Below are 15,622 nucleotides of genomic sequence, written 5' to 3'. Positions count from 1 at the left end.
TTTTAAGTCATTGTTATCACTTGAATTTCCCCTTTGTTACTTCAATTTCTTCATCCTCTTGGCTGTTCTTGCTGCAACTGCCCGATCAGACGTAAGCAGTATGACAAAAGCAACATTCAACATGAGTTTTTATGAAGTGAATGTTTTCTGAAATTAATTGGTACTCACGGTGTTGTTGTCAGTGAATCGTAATGCAGCCGATATTTTGAGCTTATTCGTCTAACGGCGTGTCTGGCTCAGTCTTTAGTTTATAGCATATTAGGTATTCACACAAAAATGCTAGGAGACTTATTATCCAACCTGAAAAAGGAAGATACATAGTTTCACCAACTCTGGGAAAGGTTTCATATTTAGCATTTTATTGTTCAGAAAAGTTCAAGACGAGGTGTAAAGTCAATTAAAAATAAGCGTGTAAGTTTCTGAATTCAACATAGCGAAAAGAATTCATGATCATACCAAACTAGCTTTACCTGGACATGAAATTTTGTAAATTTAAACATGCTTTCATGCTTAGCTATTAAATGAAACGTGCAGGCGTAATGACTGACCTCCCACCAGAAGGAATATTAGTCCATAGAAGGCATCTAGGCCAAGAGCTTCAATGCCTTCTTGGCGATCTGAAGTCGGTGGTTTTAGACACTGTGTGGTGTTGCCAATCTCATTGTGAAGCCATTTCGCGAAAATGCCAGTGTTTCTTAAGATGCTGATTCTACAAAGAGGATATTTCAAGAGTAATTCATTACCCGTTTGTAAATACAGCTCAAGCTTTGGCGAGATAGAGTAGCTCCAGTATTCTGGTTAGATGGGAAGAACACTTGCCATAAGATATGGAAAGAGAGAGTTAATTACAGTAGAAAACTGGAGATATAAGCTAATGTGCTTTCGCCTCTGTGAATTCTATCTTATAATAAGAATATCCCATATGAATGTACATATTTTTCATTTCTGTTGGAAGAGAGTTGTTTGAAACTGAAGTTTAAGGAAAAACTATTTTCTTCAAATACGAATAATAATGCAGATGACAAAATATAATAAATCACAAACAAGGAAAAATTTCCTTTAAATAGACAAAAAATTGAGATTGTAAGAAATCAATGCAATATTGACGATGAATTTACAAGAACAAGAACTGAAAGACCCGCACTCTTGAAACAGTGACATGAATAAGAACCGATGCATCATCACTAAACTATTACAACAGTAATTGGATCAACACTTGGACTGTGCCTTTGTGACTCAAGATTAAGATATTCTGAGGAAGAACAGCTCAAAATGAAGTATGGGATAGTTTCTAAAACTAAAAGCAAAGTCTGCTGTGCCTTTGTGACTCAAGGTTAAGATATTCTGAGGAAGAACAGCTCAAAATGAAGTATGGGATAGTTTCTAAAACTAAAAGCAAAGTCTGCTGTGCCTTTGTGACTCAAGATTAAGATATTCTGAGGAAGAACAGCTCAAAATGAAGTATGGGATAGTTTCTAAAACTAAAAGCAAAGTCTGCTGTGCCTTTGTGACTCAAGATTAAGATATTCTGAGGAAGAACAGCTCAAAATGAAGTATGGGGTAGTTTCTAAAACTAAAAGCAAAGTCTGAACTGGGTTTTCTGATTCCCTTGGGAGATTTTAAATACAATGCTTGGAATAGTTAAGCACATAAGGTTACAGTCATGACAAGATGCTTAGGAACTACCACGGAACAAGGTGAAATTACATGACTCTGGTACTGGCAACTAAATTAAGGAGATTGCCAATTGGGAATAAGCCAATGGTGATTGATCGATTAGATTCCTGTTAATATTGCACTGAAAAATATATATAAATAACTTGATGCTACAACAGATTCCACTGAGGGCTCGATGTTTTTAAATGTTCTTGATAAAAGTGCAGAAACAATTGACCACGAGATACCCAGTTATTAAAGAAATAACTTGATGCAGAATCACACCGCCAGCGTAGAAGTTACATAAGAATATAAATAAAAAATGTCTTTCAATGAGAATTTAGCATCAGTGCGTGAGCCTGTACTTATTCGAGAACAATGGTATACAATATTCCTGCGACAAAACATCAATATACTTTTTAAACACCATAACTAAAAGAGTCATATCACTTTGGTGTTTATGAATGATTACTTTCAAACCTCTGGTTGCTGGTACTGCAAACTTATTGTTAAAAATTGTGGGAAGCGATCAGTGAATGCCAAACTGATTCATAATTTTTTACTTACAACTTATTAGCCTTTGGTAGATAGGACGAGTTTCTGCGAAATGCGATAGACATCATGATGTTTGAATACACAGCTTCTCGGCCTATGTACGTGTGACACTTCCCAGTTGTGCTGAAAAGGAAACGAAATTTTAGCTAGATATTGTCTGTAAATGCAACGCATGAACCAACTTTTAAATTTATAACTTCCATTCTGAGGAACCGTTAATTGATCTCACAAAGAAATACTGGTAACTTCTGTGCAAAATCTTGAATTGCCATAAGGCATCGTCTTGATTATACTGATTATTTTTCAGAAGTCCCCTTCTTCAAAAAGAACTTTAATGGCAACAGCGAATAGGTATCAACAGCGTGAAAATACTTTAGCCCGTGCTGAAGGTATTACTTCACAAAAGATGGTGTGCGATATTGGTTTTGTTATGTTACTGGTTGGATGAAAACTAAGATAGCACATTCATTTTAGTTTACATGTCATTTACTTAAAAAAAAAATAGCAGAAGTTAACCTTCAATAAATAATATTCATATCTTACCTGAAATCCCACGAAATGACTTTCTTTATCGAAGTCTGATCACAAATGACGGCGTACTGTCCGTCAGCTATGGCCTGTCGAGATGTCCAACAGTCTGGCGTCGTACCAGACATCAGGTAGAAACCTTTTCTGTGGATCTCGTCATCTGAGTACTAGAGAAAGGAAAAACACCAAGCTCGCATTTGGCCCAAGTTACAGTTAGAATCTGTGAGATGGATTGCTGGAATATCACTACTGGAAAGGAGGGAGAGTCAAGATATAAGAAGAATTTGTGGTATATGTAATGTAAAGGGGAAGGCTAGGGAAGCTTACCTGAGATACTGTGGCCATGTAATAAGAAGAGAGGAGGTGGAACCAATCAAGAGAGCTAAGAACATGCCAGTGATGGGGAGGAGGAGTGTGGGGCGTCAGCAGATCAGGTGGATGGATGTGGTGAGGAGAGATATGGGAGAGATGTGGACTTGGGGAAGAAGATGCAAGGAATAGAAATAGATGGAGAAAGATGAATCGAGCGGCCGACCCTGCTATGCAGTGGGATTAATAATGTTGAAAGAAGAAGACGACAGTTAGAATCTGTTTGTTTTTAACTCTGCATCCTTCAGTTACTCTTCATTAACGTCTTTCTGTAAAGAATTTGATTTTCTTATGCCAGAATACTAACTTAAATTTCCATAACTTTTATCATAAATTGTTGACTTTGAGTTATTGTCATTTAGTTACGTATTTCTTGTTCTCTGAACTCAGTTTTTTTCCTGCAATTCTAAGGAAACTGTATTCGTAAACTGGCTTTTTGGACTAGGTCTATCAAAATTTGAGCTTGTTACCATATACACGTCGGCACATAAGGCAGGGGAAAAAGAGCCTCCCTTTTACATAGAAAGGTTAGTTAAAAGGTGTGAAAAATGTTTCGGAAGGAGAACCTAAATATACAGGAAGAGCAAAAGTGCTTGCGAGATAAGGTGGTGAGTGGCACAGTATGTAGTGGGTTAAATGGGATGCTTACAAGCTTTCCATGTAGGTTCGTGAAGCTGATAATGTGGGAGTTTTCTGCCGGCCCTCTTTTCAGCCGAAACGACTTAATGTTTATATGTATATATATATATATATATATATATATATATATATATATATATATATATATATATATATATATATATATACATATATATGTGTGTGTGTGAGTGTATGTATATTTATTGTATACCTGTGAAATATAATATATATACATATACTGTACATGCATGAAATCGAAGAAACGTCTAAACTGCTAGCATTAGAGATGCTCAGAAAAAAATGTACCAGTTACTAATTGCAATGAAAAACCTTTTGGAACACTGGAGCAGTGACAAAAGTTACTTGTAAATAAGGCTGGATCATGGCACCAGCCTCAAGACGCCAGGGTAATTTCGTCTGACTGACAAGATCAGACAGAGAGTCGATAGGGATGGTGACCTTCGGTATGGTCAGCATTGCCGTCAGAATCCCACTGTAGGACGACATGAAGATGAGGGACGCAAAAAGCCAAGTTGTGATAACCACACGTCCACCGTCGCCCTCAGGAAGCCATTCTGTATCTGTTAAAGTGTTACGTTAAGCAAAAGTATTGATAATTCAACATATAGGGAGTAGACTATAAGCACTAATATCATGGGTACTCGCTGATTCATTCAAGGCAAATTTAGTTGCTTCGCAAAATAATGTTAGGAATAAAAATAACTATCATGTTGTGTAGTTTCTTTTGTGTGAGTGTGGCTGTGACTCTCTACCTTGATTGTAGGTAAGGTTTTAATTATTGCTTCCATGACCTACTTACTGTAGATTTATGCTGAGGACAATAAATTCTAGTCCTGCTGACTTATGAAAGGCTCCCCAATAAATGTCATTATTCTTCTGAGTTTTTCCTCAAGCGTTTACAGCCTAGTCTAACTTTTTTTTTTAGGTATTACTTTGGTTTTACTCTCAAGAACTGCTTGAATGTTTGATGTTGACACTTCTAAGCTCAACAGACTTAGGACAGAATTCATTAGTCAGCTAACAGTTTGCAGCTATCAGTTTTCAGCCTCTTGGTCCGTTGGTACAAAGATATCGATGTATCAGCAGATAATTATAGCTCTTCAAATATATTTTTATAATCTTTAAATCCTTCTGAAGGTGTTTATAAAAAGAAATTAAATCTTACATTATGAACGATGTTTTACATCTGCCGTCTATGACCCTAGGAAAAAAAAATGAAAGAGTTTTCTGAATCTATTTTATAATATGATAGAAAAAACTTACTCTCTTGAGTCAGCGTTTGGAGGACCCACATGCTTGCTTTGGACCCTATATATTTCGGGTTTGTGCCAAAGATCTTGCCCTCAGCCCACACGAGGAACACTAGAGCAGCAACGCTGCAAATCACGCTTAGCAACAACAGTAGCCAAACCTTAAAGAAATAAGAAAAAAATACATTTTATACATATATATACAGTATGTATATATATATATATATTTTTATTTATATATACAGTATGTATATATATATATTATTTCTATTTATATAAAAATGTATGTATGTATGTATGTATGTATGTATGTATGTATGTGTGTGTGTGTGTGTGTATGTTCCAGCATAACTCTGAAACGCATCGAGGAATTTCAACCAAACTGGGTATACATATGATTTACTATCTGGAAAGGAACACAGTCGGGGTAAGGCATCACTAGCACCAAAGGGCACCAAAGGCCACCAAAGGGCACCAAGGGGGCTGGGGATCGGAAGGGCTTCCCTGAAATGGGGCTGGTTTTGCCTGTAGACTCAGTAACTAAATAAATTCTGCGAATTTATCATACCTCATTTCGGTATACATGTGACTTACTATCTGGAAAAGAATACTTGTTGGGGTAAGACATCACTGGCACCAAAGGGGGTGGGGTTGGGAAGGGGGTGGCATGCAAAAATAACCGAAAACGACAGATATTGTTGTCTAATCCATAGTTTTTGATGTTGCTGAGATGAATAGTAACTCTCCCGATGCCCTTTAAGTTCAAGTTCAGTCCCGATAGGAAGGGGGTTGGGTAGGGGTGGGAAGGGGGTGACGTTTAAAAATAACTGAAAACGACAGATATTAGTTTCTAATCCACAGTTTTCGATGTCACCGAAATGAACGGTGACACTCCCGATGCCCTCTAAGTCCAATTTCAGCCCTGATAAGAAGGCGGGGTGAGAAGGGGTGAAAAATAAAATGTCAAACTATCTTAACAGGAAAGAGAGAGAGAGAGAGAGAGAGAGTTTATCGGTTGCCATTCAGAGTTTTCCCGGCAGCGCTGGTTAGAGAGTAGAGCGGGCGTTAGGGAGGAGAGAGAGCGAGAGAGAGAGAGAGTTCTGAGTTCATCGGTTGTCATTCAGAGTTTTTCTGGTCATTGCTGGGTTGGTCAGCTATTAAATAATATATATATATATATATATATATATATATATATATATATATTATATATATATATTATGTATGTATATAATGTATATATAATCTATATTGTTACTTTTATATATACATGCAGTGCTGATTACCATATACCTAACTAGGCAACGATAATTACCTGGTAATTAAGAGTGCATTGTGTGTTAATCAGTACCACCGGACACATGCACACATTACACACAACTACACAACATAATTACCTGGTAATTAAGAGGGCATTGTGGTTAATCATATACGCATATACACACAACATACACACACACACACACATATACATATATATATATATACATATATATATATATATATATATATATATATATATATATATATATATATATATATATATACACATGTATACACACACACACACACACGACCAAGGTGCAGGCAGGTGAAGACCAAGGGAGACATTAAAGCACAGGCGGAGGAAGGAAAGAGGCCAATATCAAAATTTTTCTTTTCTTTATTCCGACGCTTCGTAATACACTATTAGATCTTCTGGGAATCTGTGAATGAACATGATAAATTAAGAAACATTCTCAGATTTGTTAAAAGCCATAAAAGAACAAAAAGACTAAAAATTCGCGATTATAAGATTATATTTGAAAGCTTTGACCGCAGACCAACCTTCAGTTAAGAGAAAGAAAGACCGAATAAAATAAGGAAAGACAAAAAGTAGAAATGTTAGATGCAGTTAGATGGAGAAGGTTTGGATATTGAATTGGGGCACTAACTGCTTGAAAAGCAACGACTTTAGAATAAACAGGTACTTTGTGATGGTTGTGTGTTTTTCCTATAATACAAAAAATCGTCTCTTTCTGATGTAGGTTTTACAAATTTTGCATGGTTCCTGATATATATATATATATATATATATATATATATATATATATATATATATATATATATATATGTGTGTGTGTGTGTGTGTGTGTGTGTGTGTGTATACACATATATATATACATATATATATATATATATATATATATATATATATATATATATATATATATATATATATATATATATATATATCTTGATTTGAAGGTCACCAAATTTCCTAGGGACTACGGTTTGCATCCCCATTACCTTCTGCCCATTGCACAGAAATTAAGAGAAAAGGTAAAAGGTAAAGGTCGAGAGGGAACCTTTGTTGCTTTAAAAGGTTATAGTAGTTGATGAAATTGATAACCGTGAGTGTGAAAAAAGCGTTTCTAGGCCTACTGGACTTTGAAAGGCTTTCCCAAGTGATTTCAGTAAGAAGATAGATGATAGAGAGACGACGGTCTCACTGTCATTTTAAAAATGTACTCTGAAAGGGCCTTGATTTTGTCGAAGAGATGAAGCTTATTAAAAGGAAGTGGCAAGATGTAAACTTTTTTAGACTTTTACCGGAAAGTAAATGACTGTAGAGGAGAAAAAAAGTGCCTGGCAGTACATCTTATGTTGAATAAAAAAGAAGAGAGAATACCATACGGGAAAATAGTTTATGAAGAAAATTAACTGTTATTAAACTTACCTGGTGTAAGCTGATGCCTTTATCTAGCCGAGACCCAAAAAAATAAGTGAGAGTTGGTGGGGGGGGGAAGAAATGAGTTTTAACTCTGAAGAAAACGATAGTTCTTCTTCGAATGGTACTGTAGGTTTTGGGAAACAGGGAAAATCGAATCATAATGACAGTTCCAAAGTTTACCAGTAGTTGGGAAAGGTTACAAAAGGTAGAATGATAGCTAAGTTTGCTATTATTAAGGTTTCATTTTCTCCCTTTCCCTTAACGATTTTTTGTTGTTATTAGTAATATTTTCCCGGTAGCAAATACATAATACCCTCTCCGCCATAGATAGAAAATCTGTTTACCAAAGTGAGAAAGAATAAAATAAACCGGACATTAAAATTAACAAGTAAAAAATGCGCCTAAGTTTCTTCGGGACAATCGAATGTTCTGTATGAGCCGCGGACCTTGAAACTTTCAGCCACGGCTCGATGGTGGCCTGTCCTGTAGCGTTGCCAGGCGCACCTTAAATAAAATAAAAACTATTGAGGCTAGATGGCTGCAATTTTGTGTGTTTGATGATTGGAAGGTGGATGATCAACATACCAATTTGCAGCCCTCTAGCTTCAGGAGTTTTTAAGATCTGAGGGCGGACAGAAAAATTGCGGACGGGCAGACAAAACCGGCACTAAAGTTTTCTTTTACAGAAAACTAAAAACTACCCACCCAGTTGAGCTGGTGCTCAACTGACCTTGTCCGTAGCCATTGATACCTAGTGAAGTTGTTAGCCCAGAAAAGTAGTAAGTTGCCCGGCTGACACAAGTTTGCCGTAACGCAGTCGGCATTAACACAGGCACAAGTGTATAAAATTCGACGAACCTGACTTGTAAACGGCTTCAGAAATCCTCCCATATCGTTTTCCAGTCCAGGCCTGACCATGACGATCTTTTGGGTGTCGCTGTCGACCGCCATAGAGAAGTCAATTGCAACTTCCCTCTCGTACGTGACGGCAAAAGGCCCAAGAGCAAATTCAACCTCCTGCAACAGGTGAATTATTATTGCTAAGGGGATATGGAGCAACTAAATAAATCTGATAAAGTACAATTCCAGAAAGTTAACATCAGTTACTTCATAATTATACTTGTATATGAATTAACTAAAAAAAAACATTTGAAATAATATGAATAAACTTTTTCTGCTTTATCTATTCTAATGTGGTTAATGTCTTTGATTTCGTGTAAATTTTTCATATGTACACAAGTTTTCAGGGTACCTTAAAGTACTTTATATACAATGAAGAAATGAGAACTAGCTTAGCTATCTATCTGTATCTATCTATCTATCTATCTATCTATCTATCTATCTATCTACTTGAAGCATATGCTTGCGGTTCATAAGAACAAGCTCCCAAACTAAATCGTTAATTTCCTTAATACCTAAAGTAAGGGAAGAAATTTAAGTAATACATACGTCTCTGTCGACCATGCCCATCATGCCAAACCAACTTCCATTGGGTAGTTTGTTGCCCCAGTACCCTCCTTCCGGTCTTATGATCTCGTATCTGTCGATTGGAAATTTACCATTGTTGATATAATAACAACAACAACAGCAACAACAACAACAACAACAACAATAATAATAATAATAATAATAATAATAATAATAATAATAATAATAATAATAATAATAATAACGTTTTTAACTTTGTACATAAATATTTTTAACTCTACTGTGGCTTTTAATTCTCAATATTATAGCCTCGTTACAGGGTCGTCTTGTTTCAATAATAATAATAATAATAATAATAATAATAATAATAATAATAATAATAATAATAAATAATAATAATAATAATTATTATTATTATTATTATTATTATTATTATTATTATTATTATTAAACATTTGTCTATATTCATCTTATATATACAGCATTACTTCTGTACGGTTATGCACACACTCTAGCGTTCCTTTTCTTTTACAAAGGAGCTTTATATAAAAATATGCTGGAAAATGTTCTTAAAACGTTACGGCAAGAGAGTTTGTCTAATCACTGAAGTAAATCATAATGTTGCCGGAGTTGGCAGTGCCTTTGAAAATTCAACAAAATTCTCAAAATTCGTTATTTTCTAAAGTAACTGTGATTTTAGCTAGTTAAGAGTATTACATTGGTTTGTTTCGTTATGTTGCTAATTCATTAGAATGCACTCACTCGAAATCCATGACCTCTGTAAAAACCCGGAGAAGATTTCCCATAGGACCTTTTATATCTATCTTCCCGTCATCATGAATGTCGAAAAGTGTCCACGGGATCCACTGTTAAATAAAACAAAATAAATTATTAGAGGCATATAAAGATATACAAACAGTATCCTTCCAGGATATTTGCCTTTCTCGAAAAAATGGCGTGGCAGAGAAAAATAGTTTCAATGGATTCCTGAATTGGAGTGAAGCGTTCTTAGGATAACAATAATTCCTGCGTTTGACTGTTTCATTTACATGCTTATGAAAATGTGCTTTCATTTGGAAACTCCCATCGACAAGAATGAATCCAAAGAAACTTTCAGTAAAAAAAAAATCCAATTTACATTGAAATTATTCGTCCCTCCTAAAATCATTTCCAACCCACACTAGACAAAAATTAATATTCTGTGTGTGCTGATACTCGTAATACTGTAGCGTACTTTAAATGGCAATATTTTCAACAGTTAGGCTTGTGAACATACGAAATTTCTGCACCGCCATGATTACCTGATAAGGGGCTGCTTCGGTACTGAAAGATCTGAATAATTCATAAATTTGTAAAGATACACACACACACGCACACGTGTACAAACACATGCACATACACGTATGTAAATAATTATAAACTTGTATATATATATAAATATATATGCATATATATAAATACATATATAAATATCATGTATATATATATATGTGTGTGTATATATAATTTATATATATATAATACACATATGTATATAAATATAAATATACATATATATAATTATTTATATATATATATATATATATATATATATATATATATATATATATATATATATATATATATATATATATATAAATATATATATATATATATATATATATATATATATATATATATATATATATATATATAATATATATATATATATATATATATATATATAATGTATGTATTGTATATACAATATATGCATATATATATATATAATATATATATATATATATATAATATATATATATATATATATATATATATATATATATATATATAAATATATGTGTGTATTTTCTATGACTTCTGAGTAAAACTTCTAACTTTCTGTGCCTATCATTAAGTGTCATTGGGAAGGCAGCCAATGCCAAGATAATCTTTCCATTCTTTATTGTTATGGAACATTTTATGCACCTTCAGATATTTGTAAAAAAAAAAAAAAAAGAATAATCACATAACTTGTGAATATATTTTTCCTCTTAATCCTCTGTCACACTAACTCTGTGCCGGTAGCGAAAAGTAAATTTTGTTTCTAATTTCATTTGTTCTTTTGGAAGCCAGACTTTTCGATAAACTATGTCCAGTGTCCTCATAGCCAAGTGAGTGTTGACATAAAAGTATACAGGCAAATTAAATAAAGTGGCATATGATAACCACATATTTTAGTTTGACATCTAGCTTGTCTAGTTTTGAAGCTCGTACACACACGTACACACACACACACACATTTAATTTTCGAAGAACTATATTCCTGGAAGACGTCAGTCACCGAAGACATAGACGGATATATATATATATATATATATATATATATATATATATATATAGATATGTATATATATATATATATATATATATTATATATATTTATATATATATATTTTCTTTATTATGCAATTTTCTTTATTATGAATTGAAGTCAACAGCATTATTTGCCGAGATTATCTTTTTATCCAGACTGATTCGAAGTCCACATAAAAAGATAGTCTCTGCAAATAATGCCATTGACTTCAATAGGAATATATATATATATATATATGTATATATATATATATATATATATATATATATATATATATGTATATATATATATATATATATATATATATATATATATATATATATATATATGTATATATATATATGTTTATATTTATATACGTATTTTTCCAGTGATTATCACGGAGACTTTAATTTCTCCAGTCATTATCGTAGGAAGAACTCATCATTGGAAAGAGTTGTAAAACACTTCGCATTCTAATTTTATATATAATTTTGATTTCTGCCAATTTAACTTAGTACTTGAGATTGTATTCTAACGTATCAGCCACGTACTATTAGAGAAAATACAGTTCCTTCTTTGTTTTCATCAGTATAGCTAACAATGATAAATTGCTATCACAAAGGAAATATCATTCTTTTCATTACATACCTGCTCAGCTGCTATCTTAATACGCCGTTTTGGCATCGCACCTGCTAGTTCTTCTTCAAACCTCTGGAATAAAAGACGTCTTTTAACAATACTTCGAATGTCATCACATAAAAAAAAAAATGGAAATTCACTTCGGCACCCAAAAAGTAAGAGGTTTTCTGCAGTATGTGCCTACTTGTGAACGCAACTCAGATGTGTTGACATTCTCCGTTCTGATCTGGTATATATATACATACAGATTTGTACTGAACCCATCGATTATCTTCATTTCATGGTCTGGCAATAAAATGGCTTAGTGGTGCATAATCCTCGAATATGCGGATCTAGAAACAAAGATCACTCTGTTCCTTTTAATTATTTATTTATTTATGGGTACAGTAATGAACAATTCCCCATTCTTGTAAAACAATTCTTTCTCGGTATACTCTTACTTACGAAGAAAGAATTTCACAGGTAGGTAATATCTGCTGTCATTTAGCGTGACAAGAAGTAATCAGAACTTTAGATACGTACCGAATAAACAAATCCGTCACAAGATATATATCAGTAATTGTTTTTGCCTCAATGGTGATTGCATCTAGAAAACGTGTTAAGTAATTATTTGCATAAAATTTGAAATAACTAGAAAATTAAAAATATTTAGAACTTATGTAAACAATATCACACTAATCAGTACTAATTAGGTACTTATATATATATTACTAATTAGGTACTTTGTATATATATATATATATATATATATATATATATATATATATATATGTATATATATATATATATATATATATATATATATATATATATATATATATAGTGTGTGTGTGTGTGCGCTTGTGAGTTTGTGTATGCATATGATGTGTACAGTATGTATGTTCATGGAATGTGATGGCATAATTTTTCACAAAGAGAGGGCTTGTTGAAAATTAAAGCTGTCACAACATAAATTTGTTTTGCGGTCGATAACTTTCACTGTGTGTCACTTATTTCAGGTGCAACAGACGCCACGAATATTTTATGGTACCAAACGGTGAGAGTCTGTAATTATTTTGCGGGTGGAAGAACGTCATATATTTAAGGTAAGAGTTTTGATTTGCCGAAAGAGTAAGACAGTGAAATGTGTCGAGTTTTATATTCTTGACTGTCTCTCTCTGACTCTCTCTCTCTCTCTCTCTCTCTCTGTCTGTCTGTCTCTCTCTCTCTCTCTCTATATATATATATATCTCTATATATCTATAAATATAAATATAAATATATATATATATATATATATATATATATATATATATATATATACATACATATATATATATATACACGTTTGTAAATATATATATGCATATATATATATATATATATATATATATATATATATATATATATATATATATATATATATATATATATATATATATATATATATATATATATATATATATATATATATATATTATTATCACTTTTGTATGATTCATTTATCAACATTACCACAGGTGAAAAATAAGAAACGGGGTGTTTGACCGGTTTCGACTTTATTTCCATTGACGAAGGACTGATACAGAGTGTGAGAAGTCACAAATATATATACTACAAGAACAGTATATATATTATAGGCTCCATATCCCCATAGGCCGGTGTCGAGGTAGGGGTGGCCTTTTATATTGGCCAAACCGGGAAAGCACTGGAAAAAAAGATTGAACAACATAAAAATGTGTGAGATATGCACAAGGGAACAGTATATTTGTACATGTTAGTGAACAATCATGCTATCAACTGGAAGGGGCAAAAGGATTGTATATTCTAATAATGCACTGAAAGGAACATCATTGAATCTAGCTTCATAAAAGAAAGTTACAACCATAATATGAATATCAGTCAAGGGATGTATAAACTTGATCCTTTAATATCAAAAAAGAAATTTGTAAATTGTTTAAACTTTAAGGTAGGCAGTAGAGATATATGAAAATAGGATTATCATATTTGTAAACACAGTACGAGGGTAGTAATGTTAATGAGTTTCCAAACTCCGCCTCCATGACACCTGTCAGGTGTGGATCTGAGGTGGGGTATGGTCTGTTTATCAGCAATGTCCCCTGAGAGTCTATTGTGATTTTTAGCCAAATGAGTTTTAAAGGCCACCCCTACCTCGACACCGGCCTGAGTGGGGATATGGAGCCTATAACGGTTGTGTATGTTCGTCAGTACTGTTCTTGTAGTATATATATTTGTGACTTCTCACACTCTGTATCAGTCCTTCGTCAATGGCTTGAAATAAAGTCGAAACCGGTCAGGACCTACACCCCGTTTCTTATTTTTCACCTGTGGTAATGTGTGATATATATATATATATATATATATATGACTTTTATCACATCACCGTGATTCATATGTACAAGCATTAAGCTGAACGTCCTTTAATATCAATTCGCTCTACCTCGGAAATAATATATTTTCAGTCCTGAGGGGGAAATTTTTTAGTTGATAATAAGTTCTTCGTCCCGTGGGCTCGAACCAACGAAAGACAAGAACTCAGGACTACAGTGAGTCTTTCGTTGGTTCGATCCCACGGGACGAAACTTATTATCAACTAAAAATTCCCCTCGGTAACATATATGAAAATATATTATTTCCGAGGTAGAGCGAATTAGATATTAAAGGACATTTGTAGGAATGCTTGTATTGTATATATTAATATATTATATATATATATATATATATATATATATATATATATATATATATATATATATATATATATATATATATATATATATATATATATATATATATATATATATATATATATATATATATAATTCCTACATACCGTTCTATCTTTTAAGTTTTTAGACACATAAAAATCCATCATGCATGTCCATAAATATACAAATATTCACCTTTAAATGTCCACCTAACTGCACATAATATTCACATAACTGACAATTAAAAAGTCATTGTTGTATTTCATAGCGAGTGTTCTATAGAATGTAAAACAAATTATTATTATCTGTATGCAAGACGTTTTGATATTAAGAAATTCAGCTGACTTACTTTCTTCAACCAGTGAACAATGTAGTCAAAACAGTTCTGGCAGTGGAGCCTAACTAGGATATAATCTCACTTGCGCTACCGTTCCTGCGGCCCCGGTAAAGATATGTGCTAAATGACACACCTCTCACCTGTAACTTGTATATATATATGCAGAACAATAAGCCTGAACTTTCCTTGGAACCCATTCCCTTGTCATGAAAACTTACCAAAGCTGACAAATCTTTCAGCGACTCCCCTCTATCAATATACGAAGTCTTGTTCGCCTTTCGTGATGTGCATTAGGTTTCTAATACCAGCTACATATCTGAGCATTCCTCAGATGAATTTTTGATTTCTCATGCATCAAAGAGTGGCCAACAAATGCATAACAAAGGCAATCTTATTATTAAAAATGCTAGTCATTAACAGAACAGCACGAACGGCAGCAAT

The 15,622-nt window shown here is 33.1% G+C and overlaps 1 protein-coding gene across 1 annotated transcript; it reads right to left on the bottom strand.

The window, feature by feature from the left end:
* Nucleotides 1-211: 211 nt before the first annotated feature.
* LOC136848528 (glutamate receptor-like) lies at nt 212-9,204 on the bottom strand. Its single transcript, XM_067120799.1, has 8 exons — nt 9,181-9,204; nt 8,590-8,748; nt 5,032-5,179; nt 4,111-4,328; nt 2,755-2,906; nt 2,224-2,334; nt 549-709; nt 212-300 (listed from the first exon to the last, which is right to left on the bottom strand). Exons 1-8 carry the CDS (start codon nt 9,202-9,204, stop codon nt 212-214), a joined length of 1,062 nt encoding a protein of 353 aa, XP_066976900.1.
* Nucleotides 9,205-15,622: the final 6,418 nt, after the last annotated feature.

This window comes from Macrobrachium rosenbergii, chromosome 19 (assembly GCF_040412425.1).
Source record: "Macrobrachium rosenbergii isolate ZJJX-2024 chromosome 19, ASM4041242v1, whole genome shotgun sequence".
In the NCBI taxonomy this organism is placed as follows: Eukaryota; Metazoa; Arthropoda; class Malacostraca; order Decapoda; family Palaemonidae; genus Macrobrachium; species Macrobrachium rosenbergii.
The sequence above is the reverse complement of the archived record's forward strand: the minus strand, read 5'-3'. Positions and strand labels throughout refer to the sequence as shown.

What these genes read in the sequence shown, in the direction of transcription:
- LOC136848528 (XM_067120799.1), bottom strand. Translation starts at nt 9,204, where the DNA reads ATGATGGGCATGGTCGACAGAGAC. An exon ending in CCAAACGCTGACTCAAGAGA is followed by an intron (nt 4,329 to 5,031) that starts GTAAGTTTTTTC and finishes ACACTTTAACAG; the next exon opens with ATACAGAATGGCTTCCTGAG. An exon ending in CTACCAAAGGCTAATAAGTT is followed by an intron (nt 710 to 2,223) that starts GTAAGTAAAAAA and finishes TCCTCTTTGTAG; the next exon opens with AATCAGCATCTTAAGAAACA.